The sequence below is a fragment of the Mycena indigotica genome (genome assembly GCF_014461135.1).
Source record: "Mycena indigotica strain 171206Taipei chromosome Unknown Mind.scaff0003, whole genome shotgun sequence".
Classification (NCBI taxonomy): domain Eukaryota; kingdom Fungi; phylum Basidiomycota; class Agaricomycetes; order Agaricales; family Mycenaceae; genus Mycena; species Mycena indigotica.
In genome coordinates, this window is record NW_023503002.1 from 5,169,141 (window position 1) to 5,190,417 (window position 21,277).

General features: G+C 52.1%; 1 protein-coding gene across 1 annotated transcript; it reads right to left on the minus strand.

Annotated features, from left to right (window-relative positions):
• Nucleotides 1–3,738: 3,738 nt before the first annotated feature.
• On the minus strand, nt 3,739–5,561 carry MIND_00398400 (Monocarboxylate transporter; the record flags this gene model as incomplete). The annotated part of the gene is made up of 4 exons (XM_037360811.1): nt 3,739–3,996; nt 4,119–4,555; nt 4,604–4,855; nt 5,441–5,561. 4 exons carry the CDS (start codon nt 5,559–5,561, stop codon nt 3,739–3,741), a joined length of 1,068 nt encoding a protein of 355 aa, XP_037223696.1.
• Nucleotides 5,562–21,277: the final 15,716 nt, after the last annotated feature.

Consider the following 21,277-nt stretch of genomic DNA (forward strand, 5'->3'; position numbering starts at 1 on the left):
GGGCTCGGGCCGTATCGGGGCGTCGGGGGGTCCGACTTCGAAGGGGTCTGAGGAGCACGAGGGATGGGTATTTGCCCGGAGAATAGACGATATTAGCCTAGCGACTACATCTTGTAAGTACGGTTTTTATACGCTACGATATTAGGGATGGATCGGATGGGCGCCAGGTCCCAGGGCGGATCGGATGGGCGCTGCGTAGGGACGCAGGGGTGAAGGGAAGGGGTTGGAAGAATGGGGGAACGTCGAGGAGGACGGCGGTATGCGGGCCCGTGCGGGCCCGTTTGGGCCCGTGCGGCCTTATGGCCCGGACGGCCTGACCCGAACCGTGACACACCCGCTGTCAGACGCCCAGCAACACTTGCCGCCCGGTGTTGTGCTCGACGTTGCCGACGCCGGTGGGCTATGACTTCATCATTTTTCAACAGATTTTGTCGCTTCTTGATTGGAACTGATCGCACAGCATGTGCACATCATCAGCAACATCAACTGTCAAACACGCCAATCCCACCCCATGCCCAACGCGGTGCCACCATCCCTGACACAATGGCCGACGCCTCCTGCCTCAAATATATAAAAGTTGTGGAATGTTCCATAATGAGATACTCACTCATATTGGTGGTAGACACTGAATAAGAAGAGGGGAAAAAATTGTATGATTTCTGTTAGGGTTGGGCCCAGGGTGTCTGAGTTGTTAGGTTATTCAACTGCAGGCAGTCTGAGGAGCATGAAAGAGAGGGTGTTTTAGCCTGGAGAATAGACAATATTAGCCCAAGAGGTGGGGTTCAAGATCCTTATCAGGCACATGGGGTAGGGAGAGGGGGTACAAAAAAAACTTTTTATATATGAAAGATTTGGGCCGTATATGGGTGTAAAGACACTGAAAATATAGTGTATACACTCCAATTTCTATAGTTCACAACCTTCATACTTATATCTATATACTTTCAGGCCCATGAGCTTGGATAGCCCACCCTGCTATAGGTCTATGGACAGGTAATTGATGAGAGGTGAACATGTTGAAGAGTTGATGTCACAAACAAAGCCGGATCAGATGATGGGCCAACTTAATGGATGATCAAATGATCTAACTTCGTAGTGGTTGATGATGAGATTAAGTTGTATTGATAGGTATGATACAACCGGATGACTATTTCCCAAGAGGTAGGAGGGAAAAGAGAATAAAAGCGCTTGGGGGCAGAAGGCCACCAGCGTCCTCCTTATATACTAATTCCAGGCTGACTAATACTGACTCACTCTGACTCATACCGACTCACCCTGACTCATGTCATGACTCGCTCTGACTCAGATCGATATGACTCGGTATGAGTCATTGATGGATTGATGGATGATATCATCTAACCAAATATGGTAAGGCTGTGTTAGCCTTCGTTTGGGGTTGGTTGGTGCAATGTGATAGAGATTGATGATATCATCAGAAATCGATGATGGGATCAAATGTGATGCTGTCATCAGTGATCAGCCTAGAAAGTGTAACAGTTGATATGGCCTGCCATATGTGTTTGAAGGTTCCAGATACATACATACATACATATATGCATATACATATATATATAAATTCTTGCAAAAAAAAGTTTCATAAAGATTAAATTTTTTATCCCACTTTTTGATCGCATCAGTGGTCACATGATGCGAATTGTGGGAACATATTACCCGATATGGCAGGAGGGGGGGGGGAGGGGGGTCCCCCAGGGGTCGGAAAAAAACTTTCCGACCCTATATCCATGATTCGAGACTTGAACCCCCCTTGTATTCGCCTACTTGATACAAGCTGCAGCCTGAGGTACGGCTTTTATATGACTGAGTAACAGGGCAGAATTGCAGATTGGATGGGCGTTATGCAGAATTCTTGTAGGGTGAAAGGAAAGGGTTGAAGGAATGGTGGACAAAGGGAGCGGGCAGGTGGGCAGGCCTGACCGGGTCTAAGGGACCGCCGATCGCAACCCAAATTGTGGCAATTTCTGCAACAAATTGTCATATGTTATTTGTTTCACAGATTGACTTCTATAGAAATTACAAGCCTCCATGAGTCCTCTTTTGATTAATTATGTAATATATAATGATGTAACTTGATCCACTGATTGGCTCCTCAAATTTTCTAGTCAAGGCTTCCAGACTGTTCCAATATAAATCCTGCTGCCAAATATGGCCACTTGTTTAGTGCCTAGTGTCAGGGGAACCCCCACTTCTGTCAGGGTTCGGGTCGGGCCAACGGGCCCTATACGGCCCATCGGGCCCTCACCACCCTTAGAGCCCTAGGGCTTGACAAGCCCTCATAATTCACAAGCTCAAAGCAATGAGCAACAACACTAATATCCCAGAGAAGGGACATAATCACGGATCGCGCTTTAGTCAGCCATCAAGCCATCATGACCCGCCATCAGGGATCATGATGCGCCGCCGGACGCCCTTGACAGCGGGCCCAATCGGCCCTAGACAACCACAGGGTCCAGGAGGGAGCTCCTCACTGTTGCATTGCCAAACACTCCTTAGTGTCGACTTTGGCATGGCTCCTTTCCAGAGGAATGGTCCCTGGGCTCCTAGCGGAGCGACCAGGGACGACCAGAGACATCCCCTGCTCCATTCTGATCGACCCTCAGCGGGCCCGATCGGCCCCTAGCGCCCACAGTATATAAAGACTACAGTATTACTCCTGTACCTTAGGTTTAGCATTGAAGTCTCTTCCTTTGAACCCTACTCCGGCCTGGTCCCCTAGAGCGGGGTTGCTGCGACCATACCCCAGGAAAGGGGCGTCTAGACGACTTCCAACACCCAGGCTAGCTTGCCTCATTGACCTGAGCCCTTGGTTGGGCTGGACAGCTCAGGCTCTTGTCTCTTATGTTCACCCTTGTCCTAGCCACTTCTTCTTGCTCTCTGGCCTCAAGCTCTGGGTTCCCCTGGTACGGGGCGATGGGAGGGTGCGGGCCCGATCGGGCCCGCATGTCACGCGTCACACCGCGCCGTCACGCGGTGTCTAGGAGCCACATCGTGTGAATGTATGCACATGTTTGGCGCTGGCATTAGCAATTCATTTGCTCCACACTTCTATTTTTGGGATCACTGCTGTTAAAACCCTGAATTGGTAAGAAAAGTTGTAAAATGTGACCAATCCTCATTGGGATATAAAGCTGTACATGACATCATGATCCTGCCCCCAGTAGCATGGACACATCAAACTGTACTATTTCATTCAATTCGGCCGGATCACTGCTTTTTTGATGGAATCAAAAGCCACCCAAAAATCTGAAAATCAAGAAAAAATTATTCCCGGTGTTTACAAAAATTGGGTGTGACAGTGACATGCCAAATTGATCAAAATAGTACAGTATGGGTTATTTTCTAAGTGTGTACTGAGTATTTTAATTTTCTGACAAATTGTTAAATAAATACATAAAATTCACTTCCTTGGGTTGCAATCTATGTAGACAATAGTAGACCACATAGTTAAGAAGGCCATTGGGCATGCTGCACCTATGTGATATTCTGTACGTAGTGGGATTTTTCATAGCTGGGGCGTAGCCCCAGCCCTGTGTAGTATATATATATTGAACAGTCAGAACTGTGTAGACCTTATAGTTGGATCACCTCCAGACACAAATACTTAGAGTTAGATCCCTCCTCTTCACAAGCAGTCTGAGCCCAAACTCTTTCCAACGCCGAACCCTCCTCTTCGAGCCGTCGTCCAGCTGCACCACGATTTCCGGTGCCGAGTGCGCAGCCTCAGATCTTCGCAAACAGCTTCGTGCTGCTCGTGAAGCGCCGCAGCGACACGAGGCCCGCCGCGCCGAGCGCCATCAAGCCCGCATACCACATGGCGGGGTGGTACGCCTCGAGCGACGCGTCTTGCGCGCCCCCGCCATACGCGCTCAGCAGGTACCCCGCGATCGGCGCGCCCATGAGGTACCCGCCGACCCAGCCCGTCACGGTCATGCCCATCGCGACGCCGACGCCGCGCCGGCCCGAACACCGCGGCGACAACTGTCGGCATCGTGGAGAAGAACCCGCCGTTCGCCGCGCCGTTGACGACAGCGAAGACGACGAGGGGCGTGAGGGACGTGGAGATGGGCCAGTGAGCACGAGCGCGAGCAGGAAAGCCGCACGTGAGCCGGCCGAGCGCGGAGGCGAAGTTGAACGTCGCGACCAGCGGCGGCGCCGGCCCGCGCGGAGAGGTGCAGCGAGGCGGAGTAGAGCGGCAGGAAGAAGGGCGGGACGAAGAGCGGGAAGGTGCCGATTGCGCCCGCGAGGAAGAGCGTGATGAATTTGGGGTCGCGGAATAGGGAGGGGTCGACGAAGCCCGTTGTGCGGATGGGGGTGCGCTCTTTTACGAGCAGGGCAGCGGGGATGCCGGTGGCAAGTGTGATGATGCCGAGGATGCGGAACGTCCAGCCCAGGTCGAGTTTTTCGATCAGCGCGTCGATGAAGAAGCTGTTGACCACCCCACCAAGTCCACCCCGCCGCGTACACGATCCCGTTCGCGAGACCTCGTCGGTTGTGGAAGTACTGTGCGGGGGTAATGGACACGACCATGAAGCAGAGACTGCACAAGTGTCACTTCCACTGGTTAGACTTCAGAGCAGAGTCGCACGCACCTCGTCCCAATCCCCAATCGCGAAGCTACTCAGCAGCTGCCCCACCCCGATCATCGTTATCCCCAGCAGTGCCGTCCTCTGCGCCCCGAGGTGGCGGATCATGTGCGCATTGACGACCGCAAGCCCCGAAATGCACGCGACGGCGGACGAGCCGACGAAGGACAGCGTGGACGGGGAGGCGAGGCCGCGGCGGACGAGCGCGGCCTGGACGATGCCCCAGCTGTACGATATGCCCAGGTACCACCATGCTAGCAGGCATTCAGCAGTAGCCAAACATGAGGAAGAGCACAAAGGGGGGTTCAAGATCCTTATCAGGCACATGGGGTAGGGGGGAGGGGTCCCCGGGGGGTAAAAAAAACTTTTTATATATAAAAGATTTGGGCCTTATATGGGTGTAAAGACACTGAAAATATGGTGTATACACTCTCATTTCTATAGTTCACAACCCCCATACTTATATCTATATACTTTCAGGCCCATGAGCCTGGATAGTACACCCTATCACAGGCCCATCATCAGGTAATGGATGAGAGGTGAACATATTGAACAGTGATATGGCCTGCCATGTGTATTTAAGGGTTCCAGGTATATAGATACCTACACACATACATATACAAATATATAAAAATTTTTGAAAAAAAAAGTTTCACAAAGATTAAATTTTTTATACCAATTTTTGATCGCATCTGTGGTCACATGATGCTAATCGTGGGAACATATTACCCTATATGGCAGGAGGGGGGGAGGGGGGGGTCCCCGGAGGGTCGGAAAAAAACTTTCCGACCCTATATCCGTGATTCGGATCTTGAACCCCCCTTGGAAGAGCGACGCACTGATGACCGCGCAGCCGAGGACCACTACCCAGCCGTAGCCGCCTTCGGACACATCCGGGGTCGGTGTTGCTGTTGTGGTAGCGGTGCGTCGCTCGACGAGCTCGATGTCGACGGAGGACATGACGGGCGGAGGCAGCCCAAAAGTATCAAGCGGTCGCGTCAAGTTTCAGCCGCCGTCGGCATCGGCGGCGTTGGGGAGCTGTATGGAGGCCGGAAAGAGATGGCCAGGAATGCAGGGGTGTGGCTGGGTGTGCGCCCTTCACGCTGCAGCGCCCGCATGGAGGCCGACTCGATGCAGAAAAAACTTTGCGTCACATGTCACATTACATTATTGATAGCCGTCCCGTCACCGTGACTGCCACGTCGTCTTCCGTCTCCGCACGTACGATGCAGAGAAAGACCCGCAGCAAGCAAGCAGCTAGGATCGTCACTCGGAGCTGCAGCCAATCGAAAAAAGATATACCCCATTCTGGGCTACATTCAATGGTTACAGAAGCCTGCCAGTGGCTCGGAACACACCGGTCGACGACACCGGAATCGTAGTAAGCACCTCGGGGGGGAATGACCACAGCCAGTGTAACCCACCGCGGGATTCAGTGCACAGTGACAAACGACAAAGAAAATCCTTAGGGAGTGTCCCACGCCATCTCACGCCACGCCACAGCCATCAGTGGCGTGCACGCCGGCGTTTGGCGGGCGCACGCCATTCGGCCACGCCACTATGCGAGCTCTGCTCGAACAGGCCTCGGACCGCTCTCCGCTGCTCGATGAACCTGCCATCCTGGGGAACGCCGGTTACCAGTGGCAATCTGCTACTGTAAGATTTTATTCAATTCGTATGTCACATGTCACACGACCGATTTTATACGAAATTTTTTCGTATGTCACAGCAAAAAGTGGATTTTGGCTTCCCAAAATGGTAATTCTTTACAATTCCGGCGCCTTCGGCGCGCCAAATTGCCAAATGGGGAACATCATACGAATGTTTTCGGACATCAATGTGTCACAGCCCCCCGGGCCATTCGAATTGAATAAAATCTTACAGTATGCCCTGTGTGCTGCATCTGTGCCAGCCCCAGGGCAAAATTAAACTGCTCCCACTGGGCCCTCTATGCCACAAGCCCGCGCCGAACAGGCCTTGCCGGTGATCCCCCGGTCGCGCGACCCAGGTCCCACCCAGCGCTTCTGGCTCCTCCTCCCACCGCTCACTGCTCATGACACAGCATGAGTCTGCACCCCGCGCCAAGCCCGCCAAGCGCCTGGGCCCTCGTAACACCCCGGGCCGATCACGCGGTCGCGATCCGCGGATGCCATCTGTCCGGACCGCGGGTGGCGACGGATGTGATCAGTCTTTGTGAGTGCACGATGAATACGATGAATATAGCATTGCCGTTTCTCCGCGATCTGCGGCTTGGCGCGGCTTGGCGTCGACGCGCGGGTGGACGCTGCTTCGTTGGCCATGGGCTGGATCCCGGGTTCTGAGCCAGGAGATGCGCCGCGTCGCTGGACGGCACCATCGCAGCGCCCTGGCATATCCACCCGGGGTCTCCTCGACATTGCGCTCGCCATCGTGCGTGCTATAAATAAGTCCCGGTCCCTGCCGCAACGCACGATCTGCGCGCCAAGCCGCCCGCAAACAGCAACACCATCACCTGATCCCCACCCAGCGAATCGATGCAGCGGCGCCGTGGAAACGGGGATGCGCGCCAAGCCCATCCATGCGCGACGCCCTATCACAATATAGCCGCGCGGGGCGTATATAACCGTGACCCGCGCTGCCGCCTCCCTCCCCATTCGCCCTTCGCTTTCGTGCCCCGACCTGGTGTCTTCTCTTCTGTAAACTTTTTTTGTTCGTTTTTGGGCTCTTCTCGTCGATCTTTCCTTTCTTCCACTCTACACTGTACACAACACATCTACCGCTCCACCCATGCAACTCAAGCTCTCCGTCGCCGTCGTCTACACCGCGCTCCTCCTCGGCTCCGCCGTCGCCCGTCCGTCTCTCCCGCTCCCTCTCCCGCGCACACCCACGCTGACCCCGCTAGGCCCGAGCCCCTTCCGCCGCGCCGAAGAGTGCACGCCCGACCAGGTGCTGACCGCGCTGCACGACGCCGAGCGCCAGCTCAGCAAGATCGACCCCTTGTCCGTCCCCCCGTCCCTCTCCGTTCTCCCCTTACTCACGTGCACCATGCAGCGTCGCGATCAAAGACCCGCGCGCGATCCTCCAGTCACAGCTCGCGATCGTCGACGCGTTCGAAGCCGCCGCGCAGGGCAAGACGGCCGACATCCTCGCGGCGGTCCAGAAGACGGGCGCGCTCGTCAAGGGGATCGCGCTCGACGAGTAAGCCTCCGCTGTTCGTTGCGAGTTGAACGGTTGCTGATCATGGAGTAGTGTGAAGGTCGGCGGCGGCGCTGAGGCCGGTGAAGGCAAGGCCAACGAAGGCGCCAAAGCCAACGAAGGCAAGGCCGGCGAGGGCGAGAAGGCCGGCGCCGGCGAAGCGAAAGGTGCTGAAGGCAACAAGGGCGCTGAAGGTGCCAAGGCTGGCGAGGGCAACAAGGCCGAAGGAGGCAGCAAAGCCGGCGAAGGCAACAAAGCCGGCGAGGGCAACAAAGCCGAAGTAGGCAGCGAAGCCGGCGAAGGCAACAAAGCCGAGGCAGGCAAGGCCCAAGGCCCCAAAGTCGGCGCCGGCGGGAACTCAATGTACGCCTTTCTTGTGTATATATCATTTGCGCGGTTGCTGATGTGCTTGCAGCTTCTTCCCTGGCGCTCGACGGGCCCGCGCCGAGGAGGGCGAGGCGGCCGGCAAGGCCGAAGCCGGAAAGGCCGACGCCGGGAAGGCCGGTGATGCTAAAGCCGGAGAGGCCAAAGCCGGCGAGGCCAAAGAAGGCGCCGGAAACGCCAGCGCCGCGCAAGCCAAGTTCGACGCGGTCGTGCAGGCGATCGCGGCGAAGATCGCGCAGCAGCAGCTCAAGGACAACGGCGACGCGGTGAAGAAGGCGCAGGAGCTCGTGCAGAAGGCGGTCGAGCTCGGCGGGTGTCTCGCGGGCAAGGCGGGGGGAGACAAGGCGGGTGAGAAGGCGGGTGAGAACAAGGAGGGCGAGAAGAATGAGGGAGGCGCGAAGGAGGGTGAGAAGAAGGAGGGCGAGGCTGGGAAGGAGGGCGAGGCCGCGAAAGCAGGCGAGAAGGAGGGCGAGGCCGGCAAGGAAGGCGAGAAGAAGGAAGGCGAAGCCGGCAAGGAAGGCGGCGCCGAGAACAAGGAGGGTGCCGCTGAGAACAAGGAGGGTGCCGCTGAGAATAAGGAAGGTGCTGCTGAGAATAAGGAAGGTGCCGCCGAGAAAAAGACCGAAGAGCGTCGCCGCCGCCTGCTGCCGCAAGCCCGCCACTCGCGCCTGCCCCGCGGCATGTACTAGTGAACCACAGCTGGTGTTTGTGTGTTAGTGTAGCGTTTGAACGTGCTTACTTTATTGATATCGATATCGACTTCGAATCCCCGCGCCGAGGCCAAAAATGGGCGATCGAGCGTGGAATACCGAGCCTTGCGCGCCGCGAACGCGCCTCGCGAGTCGTCGGTCCGACCGCGGCGGTACTGGAATACATATGAGGTCTCCCTTGACTTGTTTTGTTTATCCCGCCCCTGGGCCCCCAACAGCAAAAAGGAACCTATCGAGAAATCATCGCTCTCGCACGCTGCGAACGCGCGCCGCCCGTGCCACTTCAGCGCGGCTGGGCGCATTCCTGCCAGTGCGGCTGAGCTAGATGATCCAGGGCTGGACGATGCTAAAGTCGGCACATTCAGCCGCCAAACACGCCGGCGACCAAGGTGGCGGGAAGGAAGAAACAAGGATCTGCCCGCCAGTGGCTGTGATTGCCGTGCTGCGGCGTGCGCACGGACCAGGCGTGATGCACGTGCCACGCCAAGCGATGGTTGCTTGATGGCTGCCCAACAGTGAGCATAAGTAGTGGACTGTATACGCACGTCACCGTGGTAGTCTGCTACGGGATCAGCAATTAAAAAATGCTGGGGGGCCGGGTCCAGAGTCAAAGCGTGCCCGCTTGTGTGTTGCCTTACGCAAACAGCGGCGGCGGCGGCGGCCAAGCAACATCGAGACGGTCGTCGGCGAGGCGTGGAAGGCCCGGCATGGACTGGATGTGACCAAGGCGATGTGTCCCAGGTGCGCGGCGGGGACCGCGGTGTTCGCAAGCGGGAAGGGGCTGAAGGGCCATTTGGTCAGCGTTAAGTAGACTAAAAAAATAGTAGCATTGGCATAAGTAGTCACTAGACTCGAAACTTTTAACTCAGTGCATCTCGTTCGTCAGGGCAATCCATGCACAATCTACAAAGGCTTCCTTTACTAAGTTTACTCCTGCGCCTTGCGGTCTCCGGTGTACGGCGGGAGCGTGTCCACCGAGGCGCGGCTGGCACTCGTCCCGTCCGAGTACACCCGGGCCGGAGCCGCTCCGGCGCGCAGCGCATGTGCGCCGGGTATCGGGAGCGGCCGCGGGCGAGGCGGAGCGTGGAGGGACGCAAAGCTAGATTCGTCTGCGTTGTAGACGGCCGCCGGGGCATCGTAGCCGAGCCGTTTCACGCCGTCCGCCTGCTTCACGGGCGCCGGCGGGCCCCACAACCGCCGCCATCGTGCTGTCGTCAGAGAGGTCGCTCGGTGGGGGGAGGCGGATGGGCAGCAGTTGGTGACGCTAAACGTAAGTTTTTTCGTTGGCGCCAATGTAAGGCCAGGGGCATCAACAGCAGGATGAGTGCCGCAAGGGCGATGGCGGCGACCGCGCCGGGGGTGAGGACCGAGGAGTGATTCAGTGCTGCGCCGACGATACCGCTCGAAGACGGGACAGAATCTATCATCGCGTCAGGGAGATACTCGACGAGCATCCAGGCTATACAGCCACCTGGTAATGTGCTTGCGGACACCAGAGGAACAGACACCGGCGCAGACTTCGAATACGACCCTGAAGGGATCAAGCATTGAGCACAGGAATGACATCGGTGCATACCGGAAGGGAAACCAAAAGGGGCGCGAGAAAGCGAAGGAGAGGTGGTCCGAGTCGTCGAAGGCCGAGAGGTTGATGGAGTAACGACGGGCAGATATATTTCGCCGCCCACCGCCGCCCACCAGCCGCCCACCGCCGCGTCACCGAGCCCCATCGCCGCCCACCTTTGTCACGCTGCCGCGGCAGTCACACCAGTGGGTGGGCGGCGGGTGGGCGGCGAAGTACATGATCTGACGTAATCATGCACTTCGCCGCCCACCGTCGTCGAACAATGTCACTGGGAGTCTGGGAGTTGGCGCCATATTGTTATGGTGTCGTGTGTTGCAGCGCTGGACAATAGATCTGCATTGCAGACACTCACGCTGACAGCGCGCGTTGTCTTCGTTGGCTTCAGGGCGGACAGGGCCGCGGCCGCGGCCTGTCCGCGCGCCGCCCAGGGGTGGGCGGCGAAGTGCTCAATTTTAGTGTTTTGGGATTCTCATTGTATTGCATACTATTGCGTGTTCTGTACATGGTAGTGAAGACCCCAATGCATAATTTGTAGTCATTGTGCAGCTATTTACATTCTAAGTAACGATAATTTTTTTAGGGATTGATGAATTGATGTGTTACCTCATATGTATAGCCCATATCTTTTATGCTTGGAGTATCCGCCAGCTAGATATGCTTTCTGAGGGCATGGGATGCCCAGTTACGGGCTGATCTAGTGGTCTGCGGTATTCAGGATGACAGCATTCATGAGGCGTGGTACCCACTCTTAACGCCAACAAATCTTCATTAACTCACTACAGTGATTGACTACGTTTGAAGGATTGAGGACACGCACTCAGCCCCGCGTAGCAGGGCCGCACACAGCAGCGACTCGGTCCGTCGGAGCGAGTGAGAGCGCTTCGTTGGATACAAGCCACCCTGCAACGCAACAAGTACTTGGGTAGCCAAGCAATATTGATGTCTGCACAACTGCGGCCCCGCAAGCAACCGCGCAGCTCCTCGTAGCTCAGTCGCCAGCTGCGCGACAACTGCCGGGGTGAGCGCGCTGCTCAGTCGGCGGTGATGGCGAGATCACGAAGACGATAGCAATGGGAGCACTAGCATGTTGTCGAGGTGCTAGTGCTCATCGCGATGCCCTGCAAAGTGCAACGAGTACCAGTAACCAGCTCGGAACTAGCCAACTTGGAAGCAAGTTCAAAGAGCCGCCCACCGCACAGGCAGTTGAGACCAAGAACATAACCGCGGGCCTGCTCTTGTTGCGCGCAGCACCGTCGGCAGAATGTCAGCACACCAGCGAGCAGCGAACCGGGACAAGCCGGAGGACAATGTTGCTGGCACGGTGCGCTCGCTCGCGCCGCGCACAGCCGCTCACCTAAAAAGTATGTTCACCGAGCCGCTCACTGGGCCGCGCACCGTCCGCCGCCACAGATCATAGCGAGAGCCACTCGGTCGGCATCTTGAGCATAGTGCAGAGAGAACCGTGACGCCGGCGTAGGGCGGGAGAAGCAGAGTTGTATTGGCAGTAGTACAAGCAACGGCAGCCATGTCCATCGCCGCGCACCACCGCTCACCCTCAGAAGACAGTGGTCTCCCCGTGGCCAGCGGGTTGTTATAACATCTGTTTTCATTGTTTAATAGTGTAATGAGGTTTTTTGCTCTTTATGAGCTTGTTGGGTGGTGTTTCTGACTGATTTTAAGGTGGTTGGGATGTGCTTTTGTCCAGAAGTGAAACATGTGTCCTGATAATTTGAAGGTTTGTGTTTTTAACTGTGAGGTTTGTTTTTCCTGGATTGAAGTTTGAGTGATGTATCTTGAGGTAAGCAGATGGTGGTTTGTGGTTTGTGGTTTGAGGTTGGGGTTGTCTGATAGGGATTGTCATCAGATGACAATACATCATGATCGGACCATGATCAGACCATGATTGACAATAGTCTGTTCAATATCTTATTCCTGATATTTATGCAGGAAGCTCCCCTATTTTGAATGAGTTTGGACCAGACTGAAAAAGTAACTACAATTAAATTTGTTAATTAATGTACAGATCTGTTGATTATACCTCACAATTAGGGCTTCAACCTTTTATTTTTCGTTTATCCAAATTGTAAAATAAATGGAAACGGTTCAAAAATGTTTGAAAACTGTTTATAAACATTTATAAAGGGTTATATCTTACTAGGCCTATCCATGTCAAAGCTGGGGCAATGACCAACCTTCAAGCACATGTTGGTAAGCAAAGCTTGTGTCAATGCTTGAGTATCTGTGCAAGAATGCCAAGATTCACATTATTAGTGACACATAGGGCTAGCCTAGGATAATATTATCATGCTCAACACATAATAATAATATCACAATATTATAATATAGTCCTCTGCATCATATCATATCCATAATATAATTCTATAACATAATATAATTCTATAACATAATAATATCAATGTAGAATATTGTAATAATAATAATCATATGACATAATAATAAATTACAATATAGCAATGGTCAGCACTAACACAGACAGCTGGTTTTGCCACTTGCTTATCAACACAGTTCATGCATCTTGCTTTTTAAAAGTTTTTCTGCACTGGTATTGGCAGGCCTGAGGGGGAAATTGCCTAATTAGGATCAAATCAAGGTAAATTTCAGAAAAAAAATTGGAAACCATTTAAAGTGTTTGTTTTCTATTTGTTTCTATGTGCGGTCAAGAGCAAACAAAAAGGGTATTTAAACATTTATTTCCATTTGCAAACGTTTGCAAATGGAAATGGTTGGAGCCCTACTCACAATTACTATTAAAGGCAACAATACTACAAAAGGGCATCCCTTTATTAAAAGAGAAAGGCTTTAGAAAAACCTTACAAATGGGACAGCCTTCTGAACGGCAAAAATGATATTAGCCCAGTAATTAGACTAAGGCATCTGATAACATTTATTACCAATTCACTGAAGCTTTTTTATGTTAGTTTGCAGTGAGGTTTCTGGTGTGTGATCTTTCATACCAGATAGAACTCTTTCTACTCATCATCTATTGTGAGAGAGAGAGGCTCTGACATAAGTCTGGCAGGAGAGGCAAAGAGAAGAATCTATATAGTGCATGCCTAGATTACAAGGAAGTACATTGCTGGACACAGAAGGCCTATTACAGGCCCTATCAGCAGGCTGGGCCGGGCTTCGAGCTCAAAGCAGACCACTAGGCCCTATCCCAAGAGGACTGTTAAGCAATAGTTTAAGCAGACTAGACAGGGCTGGGGCTATGCCTCAGCTTGGATTGCTACTTAGATAAAGTGAATTTGTGGGTAGAAAAATATTAGAAAAATCATAGCAACTATAGAATAGCACACAGGGGCACAATGACCTTATTAAATATCTATTCTACTAATATGACTATGTTTTACATTGTACTTATACTTATTTATCAAGTTGACAGGAAATTGAGATACTTACTGACTTCAAAGCTAGCAAACACTTAGCCTGAGGTGTTAGCATGGTGAATAACCCTAACTATGATATGTTCATATACTGGGTGCAACATATCAGATACAGCCTTGTATCCAAATTAGGATGGGTTATATTTTACAGCTTTTGTTACCATTAACAGCACTGTGCCAGTGACCCTCAAAATGGCAGTGTGGAGTAAATGAATTACTAAGGCCAGTGCCAAACATGTGCATACATTCACACGACATCTGGTTGATATAAAACTAATCAGCTAAGGATGACTATATGATTATCTAAGCCTTCTTCTAGGGCTGTTGTTATATCCATGCCGACTCTGGCATCCGTCTCCGATATTGACTCCGGTATTTGGTTTTTATGCAATGAAGATTTACTGCGCATTTCCAATTACCCGACTTATGATCTATGCAATCATCTATGCCTTGTTCCTCGTGTGCAACTCCTCTTCTACTTTACTCGACTTTGTTCTAATCTTGTTACTTACTTTGTTACAGTACAATATTTGACAATGCCATCACACTATATGACAGCTTCCTATAACCCTAGCCAAATTTTGCCATGGAGTGACCTGGGTCAGGCAGTGGTGCTAATCACCTGTCTAGAGAGGCTTGTCAGGCTTTATAGGTTGACCTTGAACTCCAACACAATATGGTTATGGCACCATATTACAGCTGGCTATATTTGTATATTATGGTGATGGCCAACAGCCCTAATTGTTTCTCACACTTCCAGATCAGGAAATATTTATCCATTTTCTCTCAATTACCTCTCTGTTACCTATAATGTACTAAAAGCAAATCATATTAGAATATCATATAACTGTTCAATCCTAAGAATTGTAAAGAGCTGAATTAGTGATCGTCATGGGTGGCGTGACCTGTGACGGGCCGCAAAGACAGGCCACTGCGGGTATGGGTGCGGGCCTGGTGCCCTGAACCCGCTGGCCCGCAGCTTGGCCTGCCGGGCCTGGTCAACTAGCTTGCCGGCAGTAGGCGGTCAAGGCTCGCAGCCGCTTACAGTACCAAATGTGCATCTCACCAAGGTCCGACATGCCTAGACCGCAAGAACGGGACATTAACACACTGTTACACATAGTCAACGGCGCATCCGAGCAGACCTGCCCCTCGTTAGCTGGCGCAGGCCTCAGGTAAGCGGTCTACCCGTGACCTGCCGGCGAAAACGCAGGTACCCGGGGCCACAGGCCCGGGCCGTCAGTGGGAACAGGTGTGGGCCACCCCGGATTTACCCGCGGGTGGCCCGTGACCAACACTAAGCTGAATGATGCTCATTTGACCATACTAGTAGCAATCATAACTATCTAAGGTTGTAGCATTAAGCCTGAGAATAAGTATGAAGAGGGTATTACTTTAATATACTTTCATAATCCTAAACCTAACTAGCTGGATCCATATAATTAAGCCTAGATATAATAGAAGGGTTCTGTGAGGACTAAATTATAATGATAGTCAAAATCACATCTTATACCCAACTAGTTGTTTATAGAAGATTTCATCTTAAATCTAAGAAATTCAAGTTTAGTATCTTACTAGCATTCATAAGATATTTTTGCACAATAATAACTGTTGCTGATATACTCAAGCCCAAATATGAGTACCATACCTACTATGGCAATCCTAATACTCTTGAATCTAACTAACTCCATTTATATTATTAAGCCTAGATGCAATAAGGGGGCATTACTGTAATTCATCACTGATAAGGGCAACAACAATCTTGGTTTCAACTAGCTCAATTTATATGATTGAGTCTCAATACAATAATAGAGTATCTAACTCAATGCCAATGAGAGCAACAATAATACTCCAACACCCAACTCATTAGCACTGCTATCCTATTTCAATTAAGTGTCTGGCATTTTTTCTGAAATTCAGGACCAAAAAATCATCTTTTGATTTATGGTGATTTTTCATGAGGACTTTTTTGGTCAATGTAAAATATAACTGGGAAACTTGATCAAAATAAGCCAGTATATAAGTAAGCCAGGAGCTATGACCCCTGATAATAGCCCTAATCATTCTATATACCACTAACTCACAATTTTCAATGCAAGCTTAGTTATAATAAAACAGTTACAGTGACCACATTATGGCTATTTTTATAAAGAATGGCATTTCAAAAAGAAAAAGAAAAAATTCTGTAATGCTAGTACTTGTGAAGGAAGAGGGTAGGTTATGCTTTTGGCTGTTGTATCAACATGTTGACATTTCACTAAACAAGTATGCTTGGTCTCCCATATTTGATAGGTTGAATGTTGGCTACATCACTATTGATGTGGTCTTGAGCAATGAAACAAGTGATAGATTGCCAAACTTGATGATTTTATGGCAAGAGTTTTGGCCCTAGTTGACTAATCGGAACCCAATGGGTGCTATCGTTGATGTGTCTAAACCCCATGGGTAGACAAGAAGAGGATAGGTGTGTGTATTGCAGCGGTGGACACTACTTGTGATTTATTCTTTTTTTATCAACTCAGGCATCACACAATATATATTTGAAATGCCATCCTTTATGGAAATAGCAATAAGTGACTAGATTATAATCATGACAAGAATAATCTTGGATCTAATTGCCTGAACTTCTGCAATTGAATATTCATAGAAGTGATATTGAATAAAGTTATCTGTTTCCTTATCCAGGTTATTCATTGCTCCAGACTTCAAAAGTTTCAAGCAATTAGCTTTGACTTGGAACAGTCATACTAAAACTCATGCCAGCACACCATGGGGACCTTGAAGCTATCACATACCCAGTTAGTATTTTACTTATTGTGAATCTCATATGTCAAACTGAGCATCTTATACAAATTTTCCCCCTCCCTATATCACATCGGTTTTGCAAATTTGCCATCCCAAAAGGGTAATCTTGTGATTTCTTTCAGTATCTCTGGTGCTAAGAATTTCCTGATAAGATTCTATAAATTGAGTTTTGTTTTTATGAATAGTATTTCTGCTATTTAAATTGAGTAAAATGTTGAAATTTTGATATGTTTGAATGTTCTGGCAGTTTTACTTATGCTGACTGATTCACTACTGACTCACTTGGAATATGCTAGAACAATGTACAACTAGTAGATAAACCTAATAGATAGTCGGTGTATGGCATTGTTTGCCTTAATGCACAGATCCCTTATAGGAGTGTAATTGCAAACTGTTCTTGCTCACTTTGATCCCATCACATCTCAGATAAACCAGAATTTCAATATAAAATAGTATTATATAGTGCTGGACCATGATCAGACTATAGTCAAATGGTGATCTGACTATAGTCAGAAATTGACACTTTGGGATGAATTTTTGGAGTTAGAATTTGATCATGAGGTAACATCACAGAGCAACCTCAGACCTCAGAGCTGACAGCTCCAACCTCAATCTTGCACTGCAACCTCAATGCGCAAAGCACACTTCTCAAATAGAAGCATTACAAACCTCAAAATCTCATGAATATGCCTCATTCCTTAGCTCAACAAGCACTGAATGCAAGCTCATATTTTCCAATGAAAAAAAAGGTCATAGGTTGTGAACAGGCTACACAGCCCGGAGGGTGTAGTCGATTGTGCGCGATTAGCGCCGCGCGGCGATGCTTGCGGCGGCCCAGGTCGGATGTGGAAGTCGCGTGAAGTCGAGCCCGTCACAAGATATTAGAATGCACCGACATTGGGTTCGTGAAGGGTGAAGTCACAAGGGCGGTGGCCGGGGCATGTCGGGATGGTGGTGGAGTGAAGGCAAGAGGCAGGAATGACTCATCATGATTCATCTGTCAGTCCTGGCAACGCCGCCGGCGAACGTTGATGGCGACGACGACGACGGCGCGGGCAACGCAACATGCGTTCACGACCCGGAGAAGTGGCCAGCGACGAAAGCAACAGCCTCGCGATGACGAGGAGTGATGTCGATGGAAGAGAGCGGGGCCGCAGCTGCCGCTTACTGGGGTGGGCGGCCGTGTTCATCGCCGCCCTCCTCGCTTGGCTGAGAGCCGCCCTCTGTCACACGAGCGCCGCTTCCACTTGTGCGACAGCCGCCCACAGCCGCGGCAACACTGCCACCAGCCGCCCACCGCGAAAAGAGGGCGGTGAAATTCAGGCAAAAAGCCGCCCACCGCCCGCCGCGTCCGAGCCGCCCACCCGAAAAATCCAAGGGCAATGCTCGACAACGAAGCCACCGTTCGAGCCGCTCAATAGCGCGTTCGAAAGGGCCCGTCGGGGGCTATCGAACGCCCCAAGAAGGTTGTCATTATGTGAAGTACTTACAAAGATATTGTCTACAGAACTTTGGTGGAGCCGCCCACCAGCCGCCTCCGAGCCGCCCACCCTAGAAGCGGCGAAATATTTTTGCCCAGTAACGACAGGATGATCTGGCGCGGAGGAGTCAAATTTGGCTCAGTGACTGAATATGAATGGACTATGCGTGCTCACTGGTAGTACTAGCTCGAGGTGGAGCAGGTGGTGGCGGCGGTCCGGGAGGCGGTCCGGGGAGGCGGTGGAGGCGGAGGCGGTGGAGGCGGCGGGCCAAGCGGAGACGGCGGCCCGGGAGGCGGAGGAGGCGCATGGCCATGCTGCGCCCGCAAGTCGAGAAGACTCGGCGCAGCACCATGGCCCCCAACTCTCATGGGAGGGAAGTAAGAGGGAGGGAGTCGGGAGAAAGAGCGGAGGACTAGGATGCAGAGTGATATACTTATATGCCTGGGCATCACATCACATCTGTCAGCCAGCATTCCGAGTCAGCGCTATTTCGAGAACTGATGCTCGTTGGACGTACCAAGCTTTACTAGACCCTCTGCGATAGAGGCACCAGTCTTCCAGCGAAGATAAGCGCCCGCCCGCCGGCACCTCTTTGCGTCGCCACTTGCAGGATTGGTTGCACATCCAAACGGGAACCAGGCCTGGATAACACGGAAGATGATCGGGACGAGGCTCCCACCCCTGGGCGCGCGAAAGAGTGATGCACTGAAGCAACATACGGTCATTCCATCTGACCAGCTTCGCGTTTCTGACGAGCGGTGAGTGTCAAACAGTGCAGGAACGAGAAGTGACGCACCGGTAGAGCTGCATTCGGCCCATCATATCAAGCGTCGTCTCCAGATACTCCGCGCGTGTAATTGTTATCGATATTAAGTACTGGGAGCCAGATCGCTCGCTATCTGAGTCAAACGCGTGGGCCATGGGGAGCGGCACAGCCAGTGCCAGGGACCTGCGTTTTTCTTTCCACCGTCGACAGTAGGACGCTCAGCGCAGTGGAGAGTGTTCGGGCACATGGCCGTCAAGACGAAGAACGGTGGGGGAGAGCACGAACTCGAAGGCGTGCTTTTCAAACACGGTGTTAAGCTGTGAAATAAAGTGGTGAGCACAAAAAAATAAGCTGATGTGCGGCTCAACGCACCTCAAGGCTCGCGTTACCAGCGCTTCAGTCCCGGCCCAAGACACACACCACGCCCCCGGCCACCTGCATCCTTCCGCACCCTTGCACAGAGTCGGTATCGCCGTCGCCAGCGACCCAGGGAGGCTTGAGCCACCATAGACACACGACCAACGCGTCAGGGTCGATGCAGCTATGCAGTATAGCGACACGCACGCCGCATGGTCGTTTGCACATGGTGGTTTGGAGCAAAGAGGCCGATGACGTGGCACGTGCAGCACAGCATGGTCCGTGCGCAGCACGTCAATCACGCGCAGATCCATGCGCTTTTCTCCTCCACACTTCATGCCCCCGACGTGACCTCCACTCTCGACAAGCTTCCCATCGAGCTGGTGGATGCCATCGTCGAGCTCCTCCCCGTGAAGTCACTCAAGTACCTCGTGCTCGTATTGACGCTCTTCTGCCATCCGTGCCAGTGTTGTCTCTTCCGCAATGTCACCATACGTCGGCCTTTACCACATATTCCTGTTCCATCGCCTTCCCTATCTGACTTCCCCACCTCTCCGCGCCTGCTTGCAAACATCTCATCCCTCACGGTGGCCTTTGCCCGCGCTCACGGGGTGGCCGGACGAGCCCGCCTTCAGCACCGTCTTATCGGCGATCGCCGCCCATGGCAACGTGCGGCGGCTGGCGGTGATGGGCACGGGACCATGGGCGTGGCTCGCTCCAAACACGCGCGCGGCATTGCTGGCGGTAATGAACAATGTCCAGTTGGAGACACTCAAGATGCATGACGTCCTCGCATTTCCGGCGGCAGAGATGTACCACTTGCTGTCGCGCGGCGCGGAAAAGACACTCGTTCTGAGTGGCTGCACATACAGCCTTCGCGAGGCTACCGGCGCTGCAGATGGCTCAGAAAGGGACATGGCGGGCGTGCAAAACCTGGTGCTTCACAGTAACCTAGACGAGGCTTACGCGATGCTGGCGTCCGCCGAAGCGCCTAGCCTCCAAAATGTCACCAAGCTCAGCCTTCGAGAGGCGGATGTTGACCTGCGACATAACACCCTCTTCAACTCTACGAGCATTGCTGATGGGCTCGTGGATTTGACACTCATCTGCTGTGGGTTCATCCTTTTTTTTGTTTCGCAATGCTAACATCAGTTTTGCGATAGACACATTGGATGCGCCAGGCGTCGTGCTCCCTGCCACCCCGCGGCTGCAACGCCTCGAAGTTCAGACCCACATGTCCTGGATCCTCCCGTATGGTGTGGCCCCGACCCTTGCTGCGCTCCCCAGCTCGCTGCAGTGTTGCGTGTTTGTGTTCACACTCGCGATCTCGAACCTGCACCGCTTTTACCCCTCAGCGGAGCAGTATGCCCTCTTTGCAGCAGACGACAGCCGCGGCCCGCCATCGGCCGTGGCGGTAGAGCTTATTGCGCGTGTCGTAAACGGACATGCTGGGGTCAAGCTGGATGCTGTGGATGAGGAGATGGTGTGGGAGGAGTTTCAGGATGTTGTGAGGAAGGGATTTGTAGGAAGCGAGGTGCCGCTCATGCGGAGGGCCATTGCGGAGTTGGATGGTTTTGAGGATGACTAGGTATACAGTAAGGTCAAGAGCATAATAATAATATAAGAAAGACTGGTGCCTTGACTGGTGCCTCAATATTCAACTACATGTATTATTGTGTGTATAATTATAAGCTAGGTGTCAACCATTATGACCATGCAGTATCTAACTATAAGTTGCTGGTGGGGAGTTGAGCGCTTGCGGATCGTATGGCCATCACTGTGGGCCTGCGCTGCAATGACTGTGCGTTTAGGCCGGAGCATTGGGATGAAGGTCTTTCAGTACAAGCAAGGAGCCGAAGGAGTGCATAACGTGGTACAGGTCGATCAACGTGGCTGATGAAAAGGTTGGCGGGCTGGCAATGCGGTACGAAGGCGGGAAAGCATACTCACAGCCGCGTTTCAAAAATGTTGAGGGCGGAAATGTTAGTGGGAAGAGGCAAAGTTTTGTAACAA